General features: G+C 52.6%; 1 protein-coding gene across 7 annotated transcripts; it reads right to left on the bottom strand.

The window, feature by feature from the left end:
- Positions 1–27: 27 nt before the first annotated feature.
- On the bottom strand, positions 28–25,519 carry CDIP1 (cell death inducing p53 target 1). Of its 7 annotated transcripts, none has more exons than XM_045784820.2 (6): positions 25,392–25,519; positions 3,965–4,053; positions 3,478–3,579; positions 3,188–3,343; positions 2,123–2,396; positions 28–2,003 (listed from the first exon to the last, which is right to left on the bottom strand). In XM_045784820.2, exons 3-6 carry the CDS (start codon positions 3,560–3,562, stop codon positions 1,892–1,894), a joined length of 627 nt encoding a protein of 208 aa, XP_045640776.1. In that variant the 5' UTR covers positions 3,563–3,579; positions 3,965–4,053; positions 25,392–25,519; the 3' UTR covers positions 28–1,891. The 7 variants fall into 7 exon arrangements, with proteins under 7 accessions (XP_045640776.1, XP_045640778.1, XP_045640775.1 ...); XM_045784822.2 differs by having other exon boundaries at positions 3,965–4,048; positions 25,392–25,487; XM_045784819.2 differs by lacking the exon at positions 25,392–25,519 and adding an exon at positions 25,055–25,208.
- Between the last annotated feature and the right edge of the window lie 578 nt (positions 25,520–26,097).

The following is a 26,097-nucleotide window of genomic DNA, read 5'->3' as shown; positions in this document are numbered from 1 at the left end:
AACAATTCATTGTCTAAGATACAAATGTGAACTTAAATATTTTTATTGATAGGAATCAGTTTCTTGTTTTATATATTGAGGATCTGCAAAAGTTTTATTCAGAAAAGGGTTAAATGGTGGGGAAAACTTGTCTTCAACTACTGACCAAGCCTACCCATTTTCACAGTTCAGGTGAGGGGTCGGGGTGGAGCTGGCTCAGAACCTGGGGGCTGACTGGCTGCCCATTAGCCTTCAGACCAAAAGCCTCAGTCCCAGTGACTCTTATCTTGCTTAAGGGAGCAACAGTATTTGCCTGCAGGGTGGGATGACCCCGAGCTCAAGCCAGGGGGCTCCAGCCTGCAGAATCGTGTGGGGAGATGCCGTGGCATGAAGATGGGTGAAACCAGTGTCAAGAGATAGGAAGGTGCCCTTCGAGCGCAGTGAAGCCAGTTCCTACCCCAGCCCAGTCACAGCTTGAACCCCAGGGCTTGTCCACACCCGCTTTGGGTGTGGTTTAATCAGATACTTAGTGTCATCCCTGGGCAGTCAGTACAGCAGAAGCACAAAGACCCTGAGGATTCAAGTCCCTGCCCTTAGACGACTTCTAGCCCCCACCCTCTCTCCCTCAAAGAAGGAAGCCAGGCAAGAGAGCAGAGGCCCAGGGCAGGGGAGTGAAAGGGCCAATTTAATGAGAAACTACAAACTGAGACCAGCCGTGATTCACAGTGACAGGAGGCCATGCAGTGGCAGTGCGAGACCAGGAGAGGGGTGGCAGCAGGATACAGCGGTCCACATGAGCAAGTTCACAGACAAACCATTCAGGAAATACAGTGTGGGCTCAGGCCCAGGGCAGGTGTCCACCAGGGCACTTCCGCCACTTGGGGCTGCTCCTTCCTTGTCCCCGGCCTGTCCCAGTCCAGTGCCACAGCTGCTCCTGCTGCAGTACCTGCCGTTGAAACAAGCACAGTGACACCAAGTCAGCCAGGGCCTAGGGCCCAGCATTTACTGGGAAGAGGATCCATGGAGAGTGCACTACAAATCTGAGTGTGCTTGCAAGGAAGCCCCTTCTCTCTGTCATCTCCAGTCCTGTTGGGACACACCAGCCACTGGGCAAAGGTCTTACTGATATACAGCAAAGATATGGTATGGACAGATGGGTTAGACTCCTGGGCATTCCTTCTGGCCCTGGCAAAGATGGGGATCTGTAGAGGGGTGGCCAGAAAGGGAGCCGGGTGGGGGCCAGAGGCGAGTCCCTTCTTGGCAAGCTGGGGCCTAACCATTCACCCCATAACCTGCAGGTGTGCTGACCTCTCTGCCTTATCCGAGGGAACTCTTGGGCACTTGGACAGGGTGTTAAGAGTTCTAAGGGCCAGAGTCATCCTTCCAATCATCATGCCTACCTCTAGCACCCCAGAAACAAAGCTAGGCCTTGGGACCCTGTCCTGCTTGGGTCCACTCCCCCACTCTTGGCCCAGGAGATCAGAAATAACTATGGCTACAGGTACAGCCCCACTGCAGGCCCGAGGTCTGCTCTGGCTGCTTTTGGTCCCAGGGAGAGTTAGGACCAAATCTATACTGTGTACAGAAATGGAGGAATGAGACCCCAGCAAGGAGACCATGCGAGGAGACCCTTCCCAGCTTCTCTTCCTGATCACAAACATCAAGCAAACCAGCAACACACAGGCTCAGTGCTATCCCCCTGCCACTTGCTGATCCTTGGCCTCAAATCCAACAAAGTTTTTGCCGGAAGAGTCAGATGCTCAGGGAAGGGCAAGCCAAAGAGGACAAGACTTCCAGGGGACTGGTGGAATGGCTTCCATCCCCAAGTGGGAGCAGGGAAGCGAGCCACTGAGCGAGGGGAGCAAAAGCACAGGGGGCCAGCCTGACAGGAGGGAGTCCAGTCCTGGCTCAGTTAACACAGGCGCTTGTACGTGTAGATGTAGGCTTTGCAGCTGGGGCACGTGTGCGTCACATCCTTGAAGTCGTTGATGAGGCAAGGGATCAAGCAGCAGCCCAGATCACACCTGAATCAGAGACAGGGAAGACGGGGAGGTCGGAAGAGAAGGCACTGAAGGCACGGGCCTACTCCAGCTCGGCGGCAGGTGGGCACAGCCCCCACCAGCCAAGTGCCCACACCACCTACCCCATGAAGCAGCAGAAGAAACCCAGCACGAAGTTCATCAGGCCAATCTCATAGGAGATCTTGGTGGTGATAGCCTGCTGGCAGTGGGGACACACTGTCTGTACGGGGGCGCCCTCGAAGATCTCTCCCTGCAGTACTGTCACTGTGGTGGCAGCCCCTGAAGGAACTAGGACTGTGGCGGTGTGGCCCCCAGGGCCAGGGTAGGGCCCCGGCGGGTAGGGCCCTGGCGGATAGTAGCCCATGGGTGGGTGGGGGCCTGGAGGAGGATAGAAACCTGGAATGGCACAGAAGACAGAGTAAAGACGGGTTACAGCTTGACACCTGCCCCATGTGGCCCCCAGCACCCAGGACACAAGGGAGGCCTCCAGAACTGGGCCCTGGGCCAAGGTGATGATCTTCATTCTCCCAGCCCTGTGAGGACCAAGACAGAAAAGCTACTTGGCCCAGCCAGATATGGCAGAGCTAGGAAGAAGGCCTAATCTCTCTTCAATCTCAGCTTGATGTGTTTGCCCCTTGCCTCTGATACGCAGGGGACCTCAACCATAGGAGGGAGAGCCTTGCCATTCACCAGCCCAGCCCTCTCGTGGTCACAGGGCTCTTGGCCCCATCGGTGTCAGATCCTGCACTGAAATACCAGGGACTGGCCCACCTCACCTGGGGCCACCCATGCAAGAGCCCTGGGCCTTTCTTTGGCCTGAGGAGTCCTGAAGAATGCTGGGTGAGCAGGAGCCCAGGCCTCCCCATGGATTCAGGACCCTGGCAGAGAGAGGCCCCCACAGCACCTTCGAGTCAGCACCTGCCACTGTGCCTGAGGGGCTTTCCCAGGAGCTAGCCCTCCTCCCGGCAGGGCCCAGGATTCATGTGGCTTCCCCACAGTACCTGCACAGCAGTGCTTTACTCTAGGATACTCTCCCATGTCCTCTATCCACACAATCAGCGCCCCCCAGCCCTGAGAAAACACTGGGCAGGAAGACCACCTACCTGCAGCAAAGGCTGGATGGCAGCCCAGATAACATGCTGGATGCTGGACTGGGCAGGCCTCTGGGCTCCCCTTTTCCTACTTACCTGGAGGCATGTAGGTGCCATCTGCATTCATATGTGGGGGGATGAAGCCAGGTTGAGGCATTGGGTGACCCGGTGGCTCATAGGGTGGGGGACCAATGTCTGCGGGGGGCATCGACATGCCCGGAGGGGGCTGCATCACAGCTGGGGAGGTGCGGCCTGGATAGAGAAGGGCAAGGAGAGGGAGCTCAGAGGGCAGTGGCTTCCGGGTCAGTGGGAGGAGTGCTCCAGGTACCAGCTTCTAGGAGCTGGGACAGGCAAGGGAGAGGACCATCAGGAGCGCTGAACCCTACCTGGGGTAGGTGGGGCTCCACTCTTCTCCTCCAGAAGGGGGGCTGTGGGGCCTCCAGGATAAGGAGGGGGCGGCTCGTTGGACATCTTTGCTGCTTCTGGACCTGGAAGGAAAGCCGGGGACATTAGGCACGGGTCTGTGACAGTCCTTTGAGCCCCAGCAGCTCAGATGGCCTTTCACTCCTCCACGTCAATCTCTGCGCTCTGGGTGGGGAACAGGGCTCATGGACTGGGGTGGATTCCTTCAGTAGAGCAGTTTAAAGTCACTGGGCTCCCTCTAGGCCTTGGAGATGCCCCACCATCACCAAGGATAACGCGGCTCAGAGCCGCCACCATCCACCATCTTCCCTGCTTCCTGTGTCAAAGCCAGAAGGCAAGGGTGCCCTGCGAGGACAGAAGCTGGTGAGGCAGACCCCCCCCCCCCAGGGCAGCAGACTGCCTTGGTACCAGAGCACCGTGCTTGTGGGAGAGGATCTGGGAGACTTTTACCTCAAATCCCAGGTACTCAGAAGGGAAAGTCAGGAGAGGCTGCTTCCGCTGCTGGCCTGAGCAGACACGCAGGGCTCTAGGGAGCTGTTCTGGGGGAGAATCACAGGCAGAGCCTCAGCACTAGGGCAAGAGCTGCAACCACACACCCTACCACATTCAGCTGGTTCCCACCAGCACAGCAGCAACCCGCTTGTCCACCGACTCTTTAGCTCCCCTTCCCCTCTCACAGCTGCAGGTCGTCCACTCCAGGCTCATACCAGCTACCACAGACACGCACCCACTGCAGGAAGAAAGGAGAGCAGGCTTCTCCCCACCCCAGCAGCTCTTAGAGCCAGCTGCATACAAGGGACCCCTGCCCCCCCCATTTTTGTGGAGGATGGGGTGGAAAGGAAGATGCAGAGTGAAACACTTCCCTCATCTCTTTCCCTCCCAAGGCTCACTGAGCACCTGCTGTTGGGCCCTGGGGCAGAAGCAGGAAACCAGGGGGCCTTCCTGCCTTGGGTCAGCATCCTGTCTCCCTTAGCAAGGCACTTCCTTTCCCTCTATTCAGCATAGAAGGTTAGAAATTAGTAGCATTTTGAAGTGAAGCTCAGTTAATATTTTTAACAAAATAATATGAACTAGAAAAAATTCTCAACAGTACAAAGAGACACACAGTGGCAGCAGCTTTCCTAGTGCAGCTCTGTCCAAGAACCCTGCCAGCGGGAAGTTTAGAACCCTGCCAGGGCAGAAGGAGCCTGGAGTCAGTTTATTAAATGTCACAGATCAATGGCAGGGCCCAAGAGACCAAGTCCAAGAAACAAAAGAAAAACAAGATAAACTGGGTATCAGTAAAATTAAAAACTTGGGCTTTGGGGCACCTGGGTGGCTCAGCTGGTTGAGCGTCTGCCTTCAGCTCAGGTCATGATCCCAGGATCCTAGGATGAACCCACATAAGGTTCCCTGCTGAGCAGGGAGACTGCTTCCTCTCCCTCTGCCCCTGCTCTCTCTTGCTCACTATCAAATAAATAAAATCTTTAAAACAAACAACAACAACAAAAACTTGGGCCTCAAAGGGCACCATCAAGAAAGTGGAAAGACAGCTCACAGAACAACAGAAAAAAAAAATTTCAGATCTGCTAAAAGACTTGTATTTAAAATATCTATATGAAGAACTCTAGCTCATTCACAAAAAGACAACCCAATTAAAAAGCAGCAAAGATCTGAATACACATTTCTCCAAAGATAAAAACAAATGCCCAATAAGCACCTGAAAAGAAGCTGAACACTTAGCCTAAAGGAAATGCAAATCAAAACTACAATGAGGTACCAGCACAAGAATGGCTACAGTGAGAAAGGAACCAGTATTATGCAGAGAAACTGGAGTCCTCACACTGCTGGGGGCTGGAGGGTCGCGTGTGAAATGGCGCAATGGCTGTCCTGTGGTAGCACACAGTTACCACATGACGCAGTCATTCCGCTCCTAGGTGCGCACCCAAGAGAACTGAAAACCACACAAGAATTTGTACATGAATGTTCACAGCATCATTATTCACAGTAGCCGAAAAGTGTAAACAACTGAGGTGTCCAACCACTGGCAAATAGATAAACAATAGCTGTGCGCCTCCAGTGGACATGTACCCAGCCGTGACAAGGAATGAGCTTGCTACGGCCCGGATGAACCTGGAAAGCATGACGCTCGGTGAGAGAGACCAGACACGGTGCGACTCCTTCCACGAGGCGCCCAGAACAGACAAAGGCAGAGATGGAAAGCATACTTATGGTTGTCATGGGCTTGGGGGGTGGGGGTGAACAGAGAGTGATGAACACGGGGTTTCCTTCTAGGGTGGTGAAAATGTGGCAAAACTGGCTATAATGACGGTTGCACAGTTCTGTGAATATATTAAAAACCAGCGAATTGCACACTTTAAATGGGGAAATCATATGGTAGATAATTATATGTCAATAAAACTTATTAAAAAAACAATAAAATTGCCCAATCTCGCCACCTTAATGCAGCTAGTCTCCCTGCATGTCCCTGCCCGTCTGTATGCAGTCACATATATTTTTATACACTTGCTGTTTTGACAGTTTTAACATCGTGTCCTATGTATTTTGTCCATCTTGCAAGACTCCATGACCATCAATTTTAATATTCCCTAAAATGGGCCCATCACTGTTTACCTGACCAGCCGTTATTAAGGCATTTAGAATGCTGCTTGTTACTGTCATAAAAAACAGGGAAAACCTCTGGCTAATGCTCTTTCCCTTTCTTGGATCATTTTCTTTGGTTAAACTCACCAGAAGTGAAATTATTACATCAAAGGGTATGACCATTTTGTGCCCTTGGGAAGGATGATGGCAATTCACAGTACAAACTTTGGACACTACTGTTGTATCACTAACTTGTAACATTAAAATGACACTCGGTTACTTATTTCTTTGGCCACCATGAAGCAGAATATCTTCCCGAGTGCTTGTATATATTATGACCTGCTCTTCTGAGTTGCTACTTAAAATAATCCTTCAAAGACATGGAAGCCAAGAAAAGATGGGACTTACCCAGGTCACGTGGCATATAAGTAGAGCTGAGTCTAGGACTCTGCATGACTTTCCCACCCACCCCTGCCCGCAGGTGAATTTCAATTGCGCATGATCGAGAAAGGGAAGCCACAGAGCCCCTAAGGACATCACACAAAGTCCCCTTCCAGGCAGGACTGGCTGTGTGTGCTGGGCCTGGAGATCCTTGCCAGTCCACCAGGCGCCCTCCTGATGGCAGAAAAAGAGGCTTGTCGTGCTTCTGTAGAAAACTTCATATCCCACCGAGTGTCTTAAATGTGGGCCAGCACCTGTCACCAACTCCTACGCTTCCAGCATCTGGGATGCTGCTGGCTGGCACCACTATCTCACAGCCCCAGCTCCCCAGGAATCCAGCCAGGAAGAAAAGGTGCACTGCGCTTGGTGAGTCACTGGAGCATTTTCCGGTGCTAGGAGAGAGGAATTAGCCTGGGTCCTCCCGGTCCCTCTGTGTCCAGAGGGCACACAACACTTGTGCCACCCTCTAACTTTTTCTTCAGCATTACATCTAGCTCCATAGTTTCCTAGAGCACTGTTCTGCTTCTGGAATTCTGCCATCATAATGATGGTACAAGCCTGGCACACAGGACAAAGCCGTTCCATGGTATCCACCCAACTCTGAGCCATCCTCTGTACCCGGGGCAGGCACTGCTGTGCACCACATGGATGCCACCCACTGACTGGACCACCACTCTCTTCCACACTGTCCCTCGGCCAGCATGGCTGTTGCTCCTCTGTCTCCCCTCCCCTCCACACCCGCACCCACCCTCCAGCTACCTTCTGGAGCTGTCAACTGTGGCAGAGACTGGGGGCAGGACCTTCAGTATGAAGGAGAGAGACTGGGGCACCAGGGTGGTTGGCTGGGCGTCGGCCTTCAGCTCAGGTCATGATCCCAGGGTCCTGGGATCAAGCCCCATGTCGTCGGGCTCCCTGCTCAGCGGGGTGTCTGCTTCTCTGTCTGCCTCTCCCCCCAGTTTGTGCTCTCTCTCTCTTGCTCACTCTCTCAAATAAAATCTTAGAAAAGAAAATGAAGGAGAGGGGTTTCTAAAGAATGAATTGTGAACTTTCCTGGAATTCAACTCCCAGTGCCTCCCACTATAAAACAACAGGCATGCCACAAAACTATGTTGTCTAAGGTGCAACAAAAACTAAAAATGCTATGATCTTAAAAAAAAAAAAATCACACGTCAGGGCACCTGGGTGGCTCGGTTGGTGAGGCGTCTGCCTTCAGCTCAGGTCATAATCCCGGGGTTCTGGGATCAAGTACTGCACCGGGCTCCCTGATCAGCGGGGAGTCTGCTTCTCCCTCTGCCTCTGCTGCTTCCCCTGCTGTGCCCTCTCTCTCTCAAATAAATCTTAAAAATTAAAAAATCACATGTCCAAAAGCAAAACAGTTTTCCGGTAAAAATGCACACTGCTCAAATTACGCTACAAATGCCAGTGTGGACTCTCAGATCGCACCCTGGCGACTTTGACGTTGCGCTGGCGCTGGAGCGTCGGTTACTGGAAGCTATGGAAGGGGCTGCAAGACCCAAGCCCCCGAGGTCTGCAGTTCCCCACAGAGAAGAGGGAAGCCTATAGTCCTGGGAGCTCAGTGAAGGCAGCATGCAGGCCCAGAAACCCAAAACAGGCCTCTCAGCCTCCCATTCCGACCTCTCAGATATGAACTGTGAAGAAACTGAGAATTGCCTGAAAACCCTAAGTCTATCGCACGGAACAGGGGCTACCCTGGGGCCCAGAGGACTGTACGCTCTGTACATCGCTCTGCACCCTCTGGATTCTGTGGATGAAAAGGTGTTGCCACTGCTGGTTCTCAGAACTGGAGATCCAGCTGACTGCTCAGCAGCTGGCCAGCCAACGAGGTGCTGACCCCAGCGGCACAGAAGTGTGAGGGCGCAGAGAGGGGGCACCCAGAACAGCAGGGCATGGGCTCCACTCCACACGGAAGCAGAGGTGCTCTCAGTGCGCCGTAGCACGTCACACAAGAAGGAAGAGTGTTTTTTTTAAAAGATTTTATTGAAGAGGGAGAGCACAGAGGGAGAAGCAGACTCCCCGCTGAGCAGAGAGCCCGACACAGGGGCTCAATCCCAGTACCCCAAGATCACGACCCAAGCTGAAGGCAGATGCCCAACCGACTGAGCTACCCAGGCGCCCCAAGAAGGAAGAATCGTAAATGAAGTTCTCTTAGACGCTGACCCCATGCAGGCCATGAGGGCAGTGTGTTCCAGGGACATGGATCTTCCATGCCTCACAGAACTGCAGAGTCCAAGAGATGGTACTGAGTACGCACTAGAGAAGCAGTAATCCTGACACCCCAGGGTGCTTGCTACAGGTGCTCAGCTGTCCTCCTCAGCCCTACGGGGCAGCCCTACCAACATCTCTCCACTTTAGAGGTGAACACAGCTCACGTCACACCCAGGGTCACACGGGCTCACAATCAGCGTTTTTGGTGTTTTCAACGGTTTCTCTTTGAGCTTTAAATTCCCGTTTACCAGTTTTTCAGCACAGTTTTGGGGTGCTGAGGAATTTCCCACTTAGTCCTGGATAAAAGTGACATGCCACTGCCCCAGTGCCAACGGCTCCTACTTTAGAAGCCACTGGCCCTTGGGAGACAGCTATTTTCCAGAGGTTGGAAGTCTAGGTTGAAACTAAGCAGTATTTGGAAATGTGTGCAGAGCAGAGGTTAGAGTACTAGATGACAGAGATCAGTGTCCCCTTGAGTGCATTTTCAGGATGAGGCTAGCCTGCCAGTCATGGTCCTGACCCTTACCAGGGCAGGGAGGCAGCTTGGGCCAGGTGGCTGATAAGTTAGAAGGCTCAAGACTCTTGGGAAGGTGCTGTGGCGTCCAAAAGATACCCTGTGCCTGCAGCCTCTCCATGCTGTTAATACTGGCCTGTTTCCAGGAGATCAGCAAGAAAACCCTTAGGATGGAAAGGGCCATAGCCTGCCACAGGGAACAGTAAGGCCCCAGGGGTCTGGGGACAGACTTAGGGGCGCCCCAGCAGCGGTAGCAGTATGCCCAGGAGAGAGGGTCTTGAGTGGTCTCTGGCAAGAGAGAGGTAAGGGCAGGCCTGCACATGCTCCTTAGCCCTCTGGGAGACAGAATGGGGCTGCCTGAGGCCCAATCTGGCCCCTGCGCCCATAACAAACACAGCCTAGCAACCACTGTAGTTTTATGTAGAATTGAATTATTCAAGTCCCCCTAAAACGAGATGAAGCCTGTCTTCACATCTGTCTGTGGACCCACTGACTGCGAGCTCATTTCACTTTTCCAAGAATGGCAGATGCTGGGGCCGCTGGGGGCAGGACACAGTTGTGCCAGACATAGAGCCAGGCCCTTTTCCACAGAGCTGCCCACAGCTCGCCTCCTTAGCCCACCTGCTGGACCAGCAGCCCCTGGAGCCTGGCGCTGCTTAGCACTCAGTGCAGGTCCACTGCAGAATAGAAACTTCTGCTCTGCACCCCAGTGTTGGAAACCCAGTCCCACCCTCAGCCATGTCACAGAGAACAAGGCCTCACGCCCAAGGAGCACCCCTTGCTTCTCCTCTGATGAGCTGGTGGGAAAGCTGAGTTTCCCCAGGTGTGAGGAAGGAAATGATGTCCTGAGGTGCCTGCTATGGGTTTTAGGGTTTGGGGCCATGAAACAAGCAAAACTGCCTTATGTCCCACCCCTCCTCCCATCCCACCCAGCCCAGGCCCTGTCTGCACCCAACACAATAGTCTAAGCAGCTACTGAGGACGAGAGCTCCAAGGACAGAACACAATGTTCCAATGTGGGGTCAGGAAGGCAAGAACCCACCCCCTTCTCCCATTCACAGAAGGGCAAGGATTTGCTCCATGTCAGTTGTCAGTTAATGGGAAAACGGGGCACACATGGAGAGTGTGGCGCTCTGGAGTCAGACAGCCCTGGGCTTCAAGCCGGTGGCCTTGGGAGAGTCATGGACCCTCCCTGAGCCTCAGTCTTCTCGGGACTAGAACCCCTGCCTCCTGGCCAGGCTGAGTGCAGAGCAGTGACGACACATGCCCAGTACCTGGGAGACTCACTGGGCAGGGGAGCAGAGCACTTTCAGGTCCAAACACAGGTCTACTGGGGGGATGACAAGGCTCTGGAATTAGACAGTGGTGATGCCAGCACAGCTCTTCAGACCTACTAAAGCCACTGAACTGTGCACTTTAAAACGGTGGATTATATGGCATGTGAATTATAATTACATCCCCCCAAAAGCAGAACCCATCCAGGTGTGGACAGGTGTGTGTGTGTGCATGGTTATAAATGAGAGATGGGGAAGAAACACCGCAGACCAAGATCATCGTCTCTGGGGTTGAAAGTTTGGCAGCCAAAGGTCAAGAGAGGTGAGGCTTTCTGTCATTACACAGACTTACACATATTTTAAACAAAAAGGTATCTCTGTGTTATTTGCATAACTAAAATTTTGAAAAGAAGACAATTTTAGGACAGAGCTGTGATGGGCAGCTTCTATCCCTGGTGAGAGAGAGAAGGCTTGGAGTCTCCATCTCCTGGTGCACTGAGCTCAGCAGCTCTCCTCTGGATCCCCCCACATCCCAGAGAGGAATTCAAAGCAAAGACTTCGGGGCCCTGGGAAAGGCCCTGGCATTCTGCTCAGCTCCCAACTACTCATCATTCATTGCAGAGAGCTGCTGTTGATCCAAAGCTGGGCCAGCTGGCAGCAGCCTACAGTGACCCAGGCAGGCTGCCCATGGGAGCTGGGAGGGCCTGGGTGCAGGCCAGCAGGAGACACTCCTCCCCGGCTGCAACCACAGCTGTAAACCCAATTCTGCAGTCTGAATGGTCCTGCACACCGCCAAGGGATACCCACCCTGCCCCCACGGTCTCCGCTGCACCACACAGGACCTGCCAGGGACACATACTGACACTCTCTTTTTGGAGGAAGCTCACACCAGGAGGGCAGGGAGGGACGTTCTGATGCTAAGCCTCATCTGTACACGAGTGGGCGCTCCTGGAGGACCCAGAAGGGCACCAGGGGATGAGGCCGAGGTGGAGGCACAGGGCAGTGAGGGCAGTGCCCGGAAAGAGGACTTTCTGACACGAATCTGCTAGAGCAGCAGCTCCCCAATGTTTTGGGTCTCGGGACTCCTTTACATTTCATTATTGAGTATTCTAAAAAGGGTTTGTTTTTGTGGGTTATATCTATCAATACTTACCATATTAGAAATAAAAGATAAGGACTTTTTAAAAGTATTTATTAATTCATTAAGAAACATCAAAAAACTCATTACATGTCAGCATAAATAGTTAAAATAACTACCTTCCAAAACAACTGTAATAATGAGACAGCTGGCATTGTTTTCCATTTCTGCAACCCTTTTTAATTTCTGGCTTACGGAAAGTCTGCTGGATTCTCCTGTCTGCTCCTCCACCCAGTCTGTTGTGCTACGTTGTTTTGGTTGAAGTACGTGAAGAAAACCCAGCTTCCCAAAGATAAGCAGCTGGAAATGGGAGGGGCATTTGAAGAGTCTCTTCAGGTACGTAACTGTGGACATTCTTCCATACCACACCCAAACCTGACCGGGGTAGTGTCTCAAAGGTTAGCTGCAATATGGAATCTGAATGTTTAATGAATTCTTTCTTCTGTTACAGTTTATCGGTCTACCCTGCATTTTGAATGGCTTTTACACATGCATGGTTTCTAACCGCACGCAGGGGTCATCTGGAAAACATCGGTTCACAATATGAGCCCCGATTATGAAGACAGAACAGTGCCGATGTGTCTTATATAATATTCCCCCCACTCAAATCACATGGCTAGTATCACCACCAATCTCATCAGAAAAGTCTTTAACTATTGGGAAGCTGTCAAGCTTGCAGTGGCAGATACAAGTTTTCCAAAATTCTAACTTTCACTTGAAAATTCAAATTTTATCATTGGCCACAAGTAGATTAACCAATTTATCACTGGTGACATTTACAAAAACAAAGGTCAGCTGTTTTCCCTGAAGTAGTGGGTTCACTGTTCATTTTCAAGAGAATGTCCACTAAATCCCCAAGTGTGAATAACCACAGTTTGTGTGTCAGTTGTTCAAGTAAACCTGGAGCTCCATGAGATAGCTAGTTCAGCTCACAATTCAAACCACTGTGCATGTGCTTTCCCTGAGGCATCGGTCATACTCCATGTGTGTGTGATGGAAGTCTCATGTTTCATCACACAGAATAGTTGAGATGTGCACTCGAGGGTCAAGATGATTTAATACAGTAAATCATTTTTACTGTTTTTTTTAAAATGAGGCCTGTGGGTGTGGTGAGCATCATCCCAACAACGACGAGCCCAGGTTGGTGCCTCTGCCTTGAGTCAGACAGCAGTTCACTCCTCGCTGCTTCTGCACCACAGATGTGGAGGCCAACACGGTGAGAACGGCACTGTTACCGCATCTTAGCATTGCCATAAAGAGTCCTGACCTTCAGCCCTCTGGAAGCTCCCAGGAAACGGCACCTGTCACCTTTTGAGTACTGCTGTGCTACAGGAAGCCCCTCAGACCACAAGGGGCTCGGCTGCCACAGAGACCCAGAGCGGCCCGCCCTGTTGAGCCTGAGCCTGCTGCTCCTGCACCCCAGCCCCACCCAGGCTGCGGTGCGCCTGGCCTGAAAGGAAGCAGTGGACCAGCTCAGACCCGGCTCACCACTTTGTAGCCGCATGACCTCGCTGAGCCTCAGATTTCCTCATCTGTAACCAGGGGTAATCATGCCTACCTCCAGGGGTGGGAGCAAGGTTTAGAATAAACTGTGTGCAAAATACCCAGAGGAGCAGCTTCGGACCCAGCACACAAGAACACGGAACAATGGCACCTGCTAATATCGCCATTTATTGTGAACAACTTCCAACACGAAGGAAAACAAAACAGGCACCAGGGTCTCTGCCACGGCAGCTTCTGCCCCCACAACTGTGGGGGCCGTGGTGTGTGCTCCTCACAGGATCCGGGGGGACTTGGAATCAAAACCCACCTGAGTGGCCCAGCCCAGGAGAGTTCATCCGTGACACAGCCAAGCTAAGGCCACCTGCTCTGCGGGACTCCTGAAGAGATACTAGCAATCCTCCTAAGGGGCCATCTCTGCTTTCGGGCAACCTCACAGGCAGTAATGGCCCAGCAGGGGCGCTCTGCCCCGAGACTCTGGATGTCTACGTGAGACCCTGGTGGCAGGGTGGTGGCCAGGCAGCAGCAACTGCAGGATCACCTTTCCTGGGGGCCCCTCTCCAAAGGAACTCACCTTCCCAGCAGCCATAGTGGCTAGGATTCCAGCTGGCCTCAGGGGGGCTCCTCAGTCCCCAGGACGCAGGTTCCAGGCGTCTGGCCAGAAGTAGGACTTTGGGATTTGTTGGGGAAACTGAAAAACAGCTTTCTACATTGCCTCCAGCCTCCCATATGCTGAACAACAGACAGGCACCCACTGGTCAGGAAGGGTTGGAGGCCCAGAGTAAAAGCCAAACAACCTCTTGGGTCCTCTGGCCCACAGGTGACTGCATCATCTGTACCCCACCTGCCCACCCCAGGGGCCATGTAAGAACGGACACACAGATGTGCAGAAGTCATGTAAGGACCAGGCAACACGAGGTGTCGCTGACTGGGGAACTTAGTTGCCAGGGATGGCCAATGACTCCCTGGGCAACACCACGTACTGTCCTGTTCTCCCAAGTCCCCAGGGGCAGGTTTAAGAACAGTCCGTGTGGTGGCCACTTCACAGAGGCCCTTGGAGGGTGGGACAGTGAGTCTTCTAGGAATAACTACCTGTCTCTTCATGATGGTAGTTGTGTAGCATGGCAGGAAGTGAGAGCACGGTCCCTGCCTTCCAGAACCTTAAAATCGAGTGGGGGGAGACAGGTATTAAATCATAACACCAAAAATACCAAACATAATGACAAAGTGTGACCAGGGGTGTGCAAAAAAGTCAAGGAGACTCTGAAAGCACAGGAAAACTGGACATGATCTGGGGATCAGGGACTGTCTCTCCAAGCAAGCCAGGAGGAGGTGGAGTTAATGAGACCATCAGGCAAAGGATGGGATATGAAGAGCGGCTGGATGGTGAGTCAAAGACTGAAGGAAGGAGGCTGTCCCTGAGAGGGGGTACGAGGGTGATCAGGTCACAGACTGGAGCCCACGTTCAAGCTGCCCAACTGCTTCAGAGGCACCTGGCCACAGGGGCTGCTCAGCCAGAGCACATAGACCGTGGACCCCCACAGGGAACCTGGGCCAAAAGGCAGGATGAGGATCACGGGCCAGGAAGCCCACAGCACCCCCACAGCAGTGCCCCAGCACTCCTCTTTCCCAGCCCACTCACCTGAGTGGTGCCCCCTTCCCGAACCACTCAGTCTTCAGACACAAAGCCATCAACTTCCTTTCTTGATGACCAGCAATAAAGTTTGAGAATACAGGGTTCATGGGCATCCTGCCCACCATGACAGACTGTATGACCCTGGACGAGTTACTGAATTTCTCTGAACCTGTTTCCCTACCTGGAGCACCACACTCTGTTTTTATTCAGGACAACAGGGTCTTGACTAAGACACTTCCAGCCCTTCCTGCAGTCATCTGTGACCACATGACTAAGCTCTGGCCAATGAGTCATAAGCAGAGTGCTGTAAGGACTCATAGGAAGGTGTCCTCCTGCCCTCCTGTCTGCTGCCTGGAATACGGATGTGACAGCTCCCGCAGCCATGCCTGACCATGAGGTGACCTTGGACATGGAAGCCATACTGAGGACAGCAGAAGGTGCCCAGGCCCCGGAAGAACCACAGAGACACCATGCCAGCACCAAAGGGACCACTTCCCATATCTTCTATGTGAGAAGGAAACAGACTTATTTAAGTTGGTAACTTTGGGTTTCCTAGTAAATACAGCCAAACCTAACTCCAGTAATCAAAGAGAAAACGGAAACGCTAGTTTTCCAGCAATTCTCAACCATACTATAGCCAAAATTTACTTCTCATTGCTAAATTTCCAAATTAACAAAGAAGGAATGTGAGCATCATTAGAAATATGCAGTGCTAGTTAGGCTGAAGGTATGTCAACAAGTGGTCCACAACTGAAAGGCTCCTATTACAGACTTCCCACTGACTTGGCTTTCTCTAGCTGACGCTGCTGCCTCCACACGGGTTCGCTGAGCATGCCCTTGGAGTGCCAAGTTCTAGCCCTGGAGGGCCTGGGAAATCCTGCCTGCGGCCCATTTTCCATTGTTCTTACTGATGGGAGGCAGGACGGAAGAGGCAATCCCTCCCTCAGATAGCATCACTGGTGGCTATGAACCGTTTATTTTTACACGTGAACACGGGCTTATCTGATGCCGTGGGAATTCTAAATACTTCAAAACAAGCTAAAGTTAAGACACAAAGGACCAGAAAGCAGATCTGGTTTTCTCATCTGCCTCTCTCATCCTACCCCACCCGCATGCTCCTCCCTGATCGGTATTAGGGCTCCAAGAAGCTACTACACCAGCCCAAGCCCATGGCCCCAAGAGAAGGCTTGAGCCCTGGGTTCACAGCGCAAGCTGACAGGACAGAATCCTCACCTGCGGGTGCCCAGGCGCTCGGTCCCACGCCAGCCATCTGGTTCCCCAGCTTTCCAGAGGCGTGATGAAGCCTAAGTAGGGTTGTGTGTGAAGACCACACAGCTCAGAGCCTGTCACACAGTGTTCAATAAACACAAATTCTTGCTTGTATCACAGGTATTTATGGAGCCGCAAGCAGAGCATGAGAAAGGAAGCATACAATTTAAAAAGAGAGAGAAAATACACTGGTTGCTCTTAGAAACAAAATCAAAAGGCAGAGAGGACTCAAGGAATGGTTCTAAACTAAAAATTAGTAAGATTTCTAGGAACTGTGATGACGACAACAATCATAATTGAACAATTTACATCATGCTGAATTCTTGTCAAAGTCCTGGCAAACCACTCTGATTGCACGAGTGTCAACAGCACCGGACCACAGCAGAGCAGGTCAGTGCGGCTCCTCTGGAGGACAATTCTGCTGTCTGTACATTCTGTTTGACTCATTAATTCCATTTCGACACATCTGTCCTAGAGCTAAGAGGGCAGGTGAGCAAAGATTCACAGGCAAATGTCTGCATGTACCCATGTCTGTGTTCCACCAAAGGGACTGGTTACCCATCTGGTTTCCCTACATAATGTAATTGTATTCACCCCCCAAAACGACATAGATCCAATTTTGTAGGCAGAACGATGGTCTTGATACTGCACTGTAAAACCAGTATGTGTAGGAATTCTACTTTAAAAGTACATATTTACATACATATTACACACCAAATGTTAATTGTTTTCTCTGGGTGTTAAGATTTTGGATCATCTGGGACGCCTGGGTGGCACAGCGGTTAAGTGTCTGCCTTCGGCTCAGGACGTGATCCCGGCGTTATGGGATCGAGCCCCACATCAGGCTCTTTCGCTATGAGCCTGCTTCTTTCTCTCCCACTCCCCCTGCTTGTGTTCCCTCTCTCGCTGGCTGTCTCTATCTCTGTCAAATAAATAAATAAAATCTTAAAAAAAAAAAAAAGATTTTGGATCATCTGTTTATATACAAATACACATACAGAAGCTGTTATGTGTACTTTCTAGTTTTTCTAGGATGGGCAGCTCCTTGGTTCTTTCCGAAAAAAGGCTCATTATAATTGTGTTAAATTTATGTGTATTCCTCCTCAGTCCAGAAAGGTGCCTCTGACTGTAATCTCTGGGAAAAGCAATAGTCCAAGAAGCAAACCCAGGGGCTGGCTATTTGCCAGTTTTCTCTCCCAAAGTGGTGTTACGGTCTTTATATTGGTGTCCTATCTGTCTGGTAGCACGAGTCCATTCTCTAAACCAGGTTGCCTCACAGTACTCCAGTAACATTGAGGGTCTAGATCTGTAAAGCTGGAACATAAAGACCATCCAAGGTAGTTCTGGCCTCGGAGATCCTGCCTGGACAGCCAGCATGAAGTCTGCCCCAGCAGACGCACATGAAACAGAGACTGACCAGGCAACGGAGCTGCGCCCGGGGCGGGGCCGCTGGCTGGGGCAGCTGCTGGGAGTGAGGCCCAGGCCTCCAAGCTGTGGTCCAGCACCTCCTCTGCCTTCAGAAGTGCCTTCCAGGCAGGAGGGCCTCCGGAGCTGGACACAGGAGGAGGAAGTACAGACAGGAGGAGAATGAGCAGCAAAGGGAGGAAAACAGATACAGCTGCAGCCACTAGAGAAGAAACAAGTCATCTGCACCTGTTGGGCAGACAGGGCTTGGGAACTGAAAGCCCAACTAATTTTAGAAGCAGGATAAGTCTAAAAAAACCATCACTTAGGCAATCAAAATGAAGCCCTGAAAAGAAAAAAATCCTTACCTTTGCCTCCACTGAGCTGACCCAAAGCAGTCTTTGACTCGACTCCATTTTAATCAGTTATCTGAGATCAAGATATACCATTCTGACCCAGGTAAAAGCACGAGGCCCTACGTGCAACCAAGCCACTTGGCCACTATGGTCACGGACACCCAGTTGGAAGAATCTTATTTCAGACTCAAACCCCGTAGCACCATTGCTGGCCCAGGAGGGGAGCTCAGCCAACATCCGGGCCTGGTCCAACAGTGAAGAAGTATCTGTACAGCATTTACATCCTTCATGTTACAGGGCGTCCTCCCAGTTAGTTTAAACAAAGAACAGCTGGATGGAGAACAGGAGTTGCAGCAACCTCACTGGTGTCAGCATGACAGGCTTCTAAAGGTCACCTGGATGGCATCAGTCAAAAGAAAAAAGCCAAAACCAGGAGACATGTCGCAGATTAGTCACTGTTCCTGAGCCCACTGCAGTGGCTGGATGTTGCCGTAGACAACACAGTCAGAAGCTGCAGGACCAACGGAAAAAACCTGAGATGAGAGAACATTCCGGGGCTATGCTCTCCACTGGAAGCGTCCTGGTGGCCGGGGGCACTCAGACAAGCTGTGCCACCGAGCACGTGGGGCCGGCGTCTGTGACCACAACATCAAGTCCAAGAAAGGGAAGAGTGGGAACAGAAGTGCTCTGGGACATACGAGTGAGGAACAAATCAATCAGCAGCTTATATTACATTGCACAACACAGTATATGAAGTTTAAATTCCTGTCACTATAAATGGACATCTGACCCAGGGAGTTTACTCATGCCAGTTGGGACAGAAGAACTATTTTGGATCTTCTTGGGGAAACGGGAGCTCAAGGTACATCTGGGGTTGCCTTATTTATGGCCACGTGCAATTTCTCCACGATTCATACACTTAGAGACCACCTTCCCGGCAGAAATGTCATTAGAGATCACGAAGTCCGCAGTCTCAGCTGACATTCATGACTCTTCAAACATTTGCTGAACCCCCAGCAGAGGCAGGGTGCTGGAGACGGCGGTGGGCAAGACAAGCTGCCCCCCCACCCCCACCCGGCTGCTCTCTGACAGGAGCCAGGCCCAGCTGCTCGGGGAGGAACCCTGACTCATGCCCCAGGCGCACTAGATGCACCGGTCTCGGCTCTGTCTCTTTTCTCACATGTTCTCCGAACTATACTCAAGCAGGATCTCACACTCCCAACAAAGGGCTTTGCATACTAGAATTCCACCGCATGAATTTACGTGGATTTCACTGTGGCCAGAACAAAACAAGAGAAACAACTGAAGTGAGCCTACCAGCCCCTGGCTTTTCCTTTGGTGAGGGCAGGGCTTGGGAGGGGAATGGAACTCAGGGGCCCAGTTCCAGCCCACCTCTGAGCTCACAGGCAACTCGAGGACTTTACAGGGCAGGTGGACCATGAGGTGTCTGCTCTATGAGCTGACTTTAGACCCTAGCCACTGAATGTTCACTTGGGAACTCAACTGTATTCTCCTGTGCTCAGGGGAGCACCGGAGCACATGTATTCTCTGTTCCGCACCCTTCAGGCCTTCACCAGCCTTCCCAAAGCCAGGACAGCTGAAATGCAGGCACAGGACGCAATTTCATTCAACACATAAATACCCAGCCCACGCTCTGAGCCAAGCACTACTTAGGCCCTGAAGGTGGGGAAAACCTGTCTTAATGGAGCTTACATCTGCAAGGGGTTTGGGGGGGAGGGGTTAGAACACAGAAAGAGGTGAAGTATATAGTCTGTCAGACAGTGACGCATGCCATGGAGGAACGATGAGCAGGGAAGGGAGTGCTGCAGGGATGCCATTTTCAACAGGGAGGGTTTCTCAGAATGAGGATCATTAGGGCCAAGACGGGACAGGCCATGTGCACAGCTGGGGAAAGAAGATCCAGGCAGAAAAAGTACAGAGGCCTGGAGTGTGCCTGCACAACCCTGGGGGCTGGGGGCTGGGGGCTGGGGGCTGGGGGCTGGGTGGCATGGTGCAAGGAGAGTGGGAGGAGCTAAGGGAAGAGGGGCTGGCCCTTGAGGGGAGGGAGGCCTGGTCCTCAGGCCACTAAAGGATGTCCACTTTACTCCAAGTGAGATGGCTCAGGAAATCAGGCTGTCCAGTTGTCCCTCGGCTCTCCACTTCCTGCACTATGCCTCATGTACTAATGTGGGCCCCCAAAGTCCTGATATCAATAGGCGGCTGCTAGAGCTGGGGAACCGTCAGTTCTCAGGCCCCACCTCCATCAGGCATGGTTTCTTCTTCGGCAGTTTGACTCAGGCCACAGAGAATTGGGTCATGGCATGGACCATATGCTCTCCAGATAAAGCAGGTAAATGCACACAGAACTATACGTGTAACCTGAGCCTGACTACACAGGGACAGAGACTGAGGCCTAAGCCTCAGACAGTATAGAATGCCCCAGAGCCCAAGAGCTGACAAGTGGTCACAGGGGGCCTTCTCGCCTGGAGCAGTACAGAATTCTTCCAGGCCTAGGAAAAGCCAGTTTTATTCAGCAGAGCCATCACTATCCAAGTTTATTTTTTTCTTTCTTTCAAGTGACTACCTGTTTGAAAAGCCTTCAGATTCTTGACTCCTTAATTCAGCCAACATTTCATGGGCCCCTCTATGTGGGTCACTCACTTTGTGGCCCCTGCCCTCAAGGAGCTAGGAAGCCAGCTCACACATACGAAGAATTTACGAAAGATATTCAGCAAAACCAAAACAAGAACCCATGACAGCAGGTGCTTCAGGTGAGAGAAGGGGCGTCTGTGGGTCAAGACACTGGGGAGGCTTCAGGTACCGGGTGGGCCCTGCAGGAAGGAGGGCAGGGATTCCTGGTCTGGGACAATGGAGTCACTGTGAGCAGAGGGGAAACAGAACACTGTGGTCAAGGGCTCAGCCTCCCCAGGCCAGACTGGCAGCTCCTGGAGGGCAGGGATGGGGTTTGGGGCCAGTGTCTCCATAGAGCCAAGCAGCACATCAAACACTGGCTGTCTGGGTAGATAAGTAATGCAACCTGGCTGGTACTCTGGGGAGGAGCTCTTCCCCATCCCATAGGCCCTGTGCCATTAGCAGTACACCGGGCACTAAGATGGATGTCTGAGAGGTGTTCCAGACTTTTCTCTGGCCCTTAAACCTTGACCTGTCAGCAAGTCCTGCCAATGCCATGGTTCAAAAAGGTCTCAGATCCATTCTCTCATCTATTGCTCAAGGTTTAAGGGCCAAAGTCTAGATGGCCCATGTTCCAGATATCTCTACTACACTCTACTGCAGCCACCCAGACTGTAATCCACTCTTCTCCAAACAAACCAAACCCCACCCCTACCAAAGGACCTTCCACGGACCCTTCCTCCACCTCCACACACCTCCCCCCTGCGCTCCAAGCCCTGCCTTTCCAGCAGACCCTAGCCTTCCCCATGACTCCCTCCACACCTCACTCATCTCCCACCCAGGGAATACTGGGTGGGGGGGAGGTCTCCCACTCGTGTCCCTGCAGGCCCTGCTTGCCCCTGGCACAGGTGCGTTGAAAAAGCGAGTCTGTGAGGGTTGGAGTTAGCTTAACTAGGTTTCCCATGCTGTTTCCTGCCCAAATGCCCACCACCCACAGCCAGTGGGGCAGAACACAGCCTTAGCAGAGATGGAGTCCCTGGCTTCCGGATGAAAGTGCCTGGTTTATGGCCAAATCCAGAAAGAAGACCCTCTTTTAAAGTCACAGTCAACTCCATTGAGCACTTTCCACGATGGGGCTGGGACAGCCCACATTTTCCTCGGCCTCACTCTCTCCAGCCCTGCTGTGCCCATATCTGGCAATCTTCAGTAAGTCACTAACTCTGGCTGTTTTCTCGGCCGCAAGACCAATGCCTGTGTGGCCCCCGGCTGCTTTAAGGACCCCCGAGGACGAAGCCCAGGTGAGGGTGGGCCCGGAGCACTTCCTAAGAGCAGCCCCTGCAAACACAACTGCCTTCGCGGCTGCATCCCCAGCTTGTAAGACTTGCTCTTAATGTTGCTTAGAACCAGGATAGGTTTCACTTCCTCCCATAACAGTAAGGATTGGAATTCTCAAACCCCACCCCAAGAAACCCCTCCCGCCTTCTACCTACTTCTGCCTTCCTCTGTTTCTCCTTCAAGGGAAAACACAGACACTGGAATAGATCCGGATTCAGACTGAACCAACACTTACGGACACATTACGTATCCAGCACATCCCGTTGTTACGACCTTCGTGACAACTCCTTGTGGTGAGATCGATGGTGCAGGGTCACCCAGGGGCCAGACCACAAAGGAGCTCACAGCACCCACAGATCAGAAGCACCAAAAAGATGATGAACAAACATTTTCTGGAAAACGGATCCGACATTACCAAACACATCACAACCACTTTTATGGAAACAATCAGAATGTCACTGGACTTCCTTACCCTGCGCTTCGTGGTTTTATGCTGGTTTTACCTCATCTAACATTAGGGGATCCTAACCTTTCCGCACGAGCGGATACAGGTCTTCATCTCACCTGGGTGTTGCTTTTCACCTATCATAGATGTAGCAAGCGAGGCTCTGGGAGGGCAAACGCCTTGTCACACAGCTTGGAAGCGACAGAAGTGCCTCCAACATGGTCTGAGTCTAGACAGTATTGGTCCCAGGACCTCACCTTTATCACCAGAACCTGGTAACTCACAGAGCAGGACAGGTGCTTGGTCTGCAGGCTCAACAGCGACCAGACCTGCATCTCCCTGGGTGGGCTGCCGTCTCAGGGGGAAGAGGCTTTGCAACAGGCCCAGGCCAAGCGCCCCCTCTCCTCTGTCGCACTAAATTGCGATGCAGCCTCTACCACCTCCTGAGGAGACATGCCTGGGAGAGTCCTGACTGCAGAGATGAGGAGCTGGAAACCCTCTGTGGGGTTCTAGAAACTGGCACATTCCCATTCTGTACACTCCACTTCCAAGTCCCTTTGTGGAGGCCTAATAAACCTTGTGGCATTCCTGCGAGCCTAGCTCTCATCCCCACGAAGGGCCAACGTTATCTGCAGAGCTCCCCTTGCATGCTGCCTTCTCACCAGCATGACGGCTTTACTTCATAGAAGGACAGAGATGTCAGTATAAGGTGCCATGATTCTAACTACCACGTTCCCGTGTCCTCCATGAATAAACAGATGTGCATGCCCGTTGAATAGTGTTGCTGAAGCTGGAAATGAATTTCTACAGGACCTGTCTCCTCTCCCTCTCAGACAACTGAACCGGATTAAGGGTTGGTGTTTGTGCCTACAGAGCACAGTACCTGAGCCCAAGGGACTCAAAGCTGGGCTATGCAGCCCTGTTCCCTGGAGCTTGAGAAAACACACCGAACTGGCAGGTTCAAACCAGGCAAACTTAAACTGTGAAGAGCAGCAACAGAGTATGCAGGCTGACAACTTACATCACTTACTGTCAACGGGACCTGCTGGGGCAATCTGACTACTAGCATACATTTCATTAGCACCCCCCAAAACATTTTTGTTCCCTGAAGTATAACTGCACATCACACATTCCATGTTTCTGCTCTTAGTGATTTTAGAGCCATGACCTACTGTTTTCAAATCTCTGTAAGAACACATGTAAAGTTCCTTCCCGCTTCCAAAGGCCCAACCTATGGAAAAACCTCCAAACTCGTCCAGCTCCTCAGGACGGGAGACAGAGATGACCCTTCAACACCCAGTGTTCTACTGGTTAAAAAACAATATGCAAAAATTCTAAGACTCTACTTAATTATAGGCACGTTTAATTATTTGGGAGGGAAATAGACTGATGTCTACACTTTGACACACATAAACAAGATGAACTGCTGATCGTGAGATTTGAGACAAAATACAATAAAATGCTGCACATTCTAGACAGTGGTCTATAAATATTTGAGTGTAAAGTTTCTTCAACTTTTATGTATGTTTAAAATTCTTTATAATTAAATGTGGGGCTGTGGACAAGGCAGAGCTCGCACGCCTCTCCCCACCCAACTCTTTTTTTTTTTTTTAAAGATTTTATTTATCCATTTGACAGAGAAAGACAGCCAGCGAGAGAGGGAACACAAGCAGGGGGAGTGGGAGAGGAAGAAGCAGGCTCCCAGCAGAGGAGCCTGATGTGGGGCTCGATCCCAGAACGCCAGGATCACGCCCTGAGCCAAAGGCAGACGCCCAACCGCTGTGCCACCCAGGCGCCCCTCCCCACCCAACTCTTAAGTCAGCCCCGAGGTAGGAAACAAAGTGCCAAGGAGAGAGGTCACACTTGCCTAGGCAGTGCCTGCCCAGCAGCAGGCCCCACTGTACACAAAAACTAGAATAAATGCTATGCCCCAGGACCTCCAACCTCCTCACTTCAGGATAAAGGCTCTCAACCCCAAATGTGACTAAGAATTATCTGGGGAGCTTATTAAATACAGTCCTGGCCACATCCCATAACTGCTGAATCAGAACGTGGGGGGGGGGGGGCAGCTGCCCAGGAATCGGCCCTTTTAACAAAGGCCCTGGTGATTCTGAGGCAGAGGATCTGAGATCCACACTGGAGACATTCCGAGCCGCTAGCTCCTTACCTGACACCTGTTGAGAAGCCTCCTGGGAACATTTACAGAAAAACAGAAACGCACACCTACGACAAGTGCCCAAAGCCGGGCTCGAAGACGCCATGGGTTCAACTACACCAAGGTCCTCTACCGCTCGAAGCTGGGCCCGAAGCCAGGCCCGGTCACTGCCTCCCCGCCAGCCCCGGCGCGTGCGGGCCGAGTGCGGGCGCAGAGATTTACAGACATCGGCCAGCGGGGACCGGCGGGGGAGGGAGAGGCGCGCGGGCCTCTCGGGCCTCCCAAGGTCAACGAGGAGCTCAGCAGGGGCTCCTCTGTCCCCGGGACCCTCCTCCCGACCCCCTTTCCTCGAGGAAACCAGCCGCCGCGGGAAGCAGGAGATGCTGTTTCCCCACCTTTCCTTACAGGGATGTGGAAGGTGTGATAAGCGGGACCCGGAGGAGCGGGCGGGCAACCCCCAAGGTAGTGACCCCGGCGCCCGCCAGGGCCTGGCCAAACTGTAACCGCAGCCCCGCGGGTGGCCGGCCAACCCAGCGACGGTGCGACGTCAAAACCCCGAGGGCCGCTCTGGATCGCATCAGTGCCCGGGGAGGAGGCGACAGTCTCGCTGCGCCGCCCCCGGGGATCCTTTACCTCGGGAGGCCGGGCGCCCGAGGCCGAATGAACGCCGAGACAGGCCGGGGTCCAGGCGCTGGAAGGACGAGACCCTCGGCCCCGCGGGGCTTTGCGCGCACGCCGCCCCCCGCCCGCTCAAAGGCCTCTGGGAGATGTAGTCAGTCCGTGCGCCTAAGACGCGCTCCACGGGTCGGGGAGACCACAGTGCCCGACATGCACCGCGCAGACGCCGCAGGCGGGGGCTGGGGGCTCAGCGGTCCGAGGTCATCCCCCTCCCCACCCAGGGCTGCGCGCGCCCAGCCCTGCTCCCGGGGTGCTCCGCCGGAAACTGTCTCCAGTGGCCCAGGCGACTCACCGTCCCCGCGGCACCCGCGGCGGCCACAGCTGCAGGAACGGCCGCCTCCGCAGCTCGCCGTCGCGCGTCTGTCAGAAGGAGGCGGGTAAGCTTTGGAGCAGGGCGACAGGGCGAGGGGCGGAGCCATGATGTCAGCTCTGGGGCGGGGCTTCGGGCGACACGTGACGGCCCCTGGTGACGTCACGGGGAGCGGAGGCACTTCGGCGAAGACAGGACACGTGGGAGGGTCTGGGACGGTTTTGTCCTGCGAAAGAGTGGCGTGAGGTAAGGGGAAGGACCCAGTTAGCGTTCCCTCCCGCCCTCTCAGCACCAGGGCTTCCGTCTGAGAAAGGCGCATCTTCCTTCATGTATTTAACCAGTGCTCTTTGAGGTTAGGTGCTGTGCGTTCTGTGACCGGCACAGAATGGGAAAGGCTTTAGTTGCTAGGTGTGGAGGGTCCAAGCTGAGGTCAAATAAGGCAACAGTGTGTCTTCTTATTTTAGCTCTCATACTGTATACAAGTGTCTTATATATGTTGAGTGCCACGTTTTTTGCATTTTTGTGGGTTTTGTTGGTGATTTAGCTATTTAAAATGATCCGCAAGTGTAGCGCTACGCTACAGAGTGTCCAGTGCAGTACAGGTCAGGTAGGAAGAGGACAGACCAATCTTACTATGCTTGAGGCTCGGGGGAGATTCACTGACCCTCCAGAGTCCACCGAATAGCAG

This window comes from Ursus americanus, chromosome 2 (genome assembly GCF_024610735.1).
Source record: "Ursus americanus isolate L20-20 chromosome 2, mUrsAme1.1.p, whole genome shotgun sequence".
NCBI lineage: Eukaryota > Metazoa > Chordata > Mammalia > Carnivora > Ursidae > Ursus > Ursus americanus.
This window is presented reverse-complemented; position numbering and strand designations above follow the sequence as displayed.

What these genes read in the sequence shown, in the direction of transcription:
- CDIP1 (XM_045784820.2), bottom strand. Translation starts at nt 3,562, where the DNA reads ATGTCCAACGAGCCGCCCCCTCCTTATCCTGGAGGCCCCACAGCCCCC. An exon ending in TGGAGCCCCACCTACCCCAG is followed by an intron (nt 3,344 to 3,477) that starts GTAGGGTTCAGC and finishes TTCTCTATCCAG; the next exon opens with GCCGCACCTCCCCAGCTGTG. An exon ending in TGGCACCTACATGCCTCCAG is followed by an intron (nt 2,397 to 3,187) that starts GTAAGTAGGAAA and finishes GTGCCATTCCAG; the next exon opens with GTTTCTATCCTCCTCCAGGC.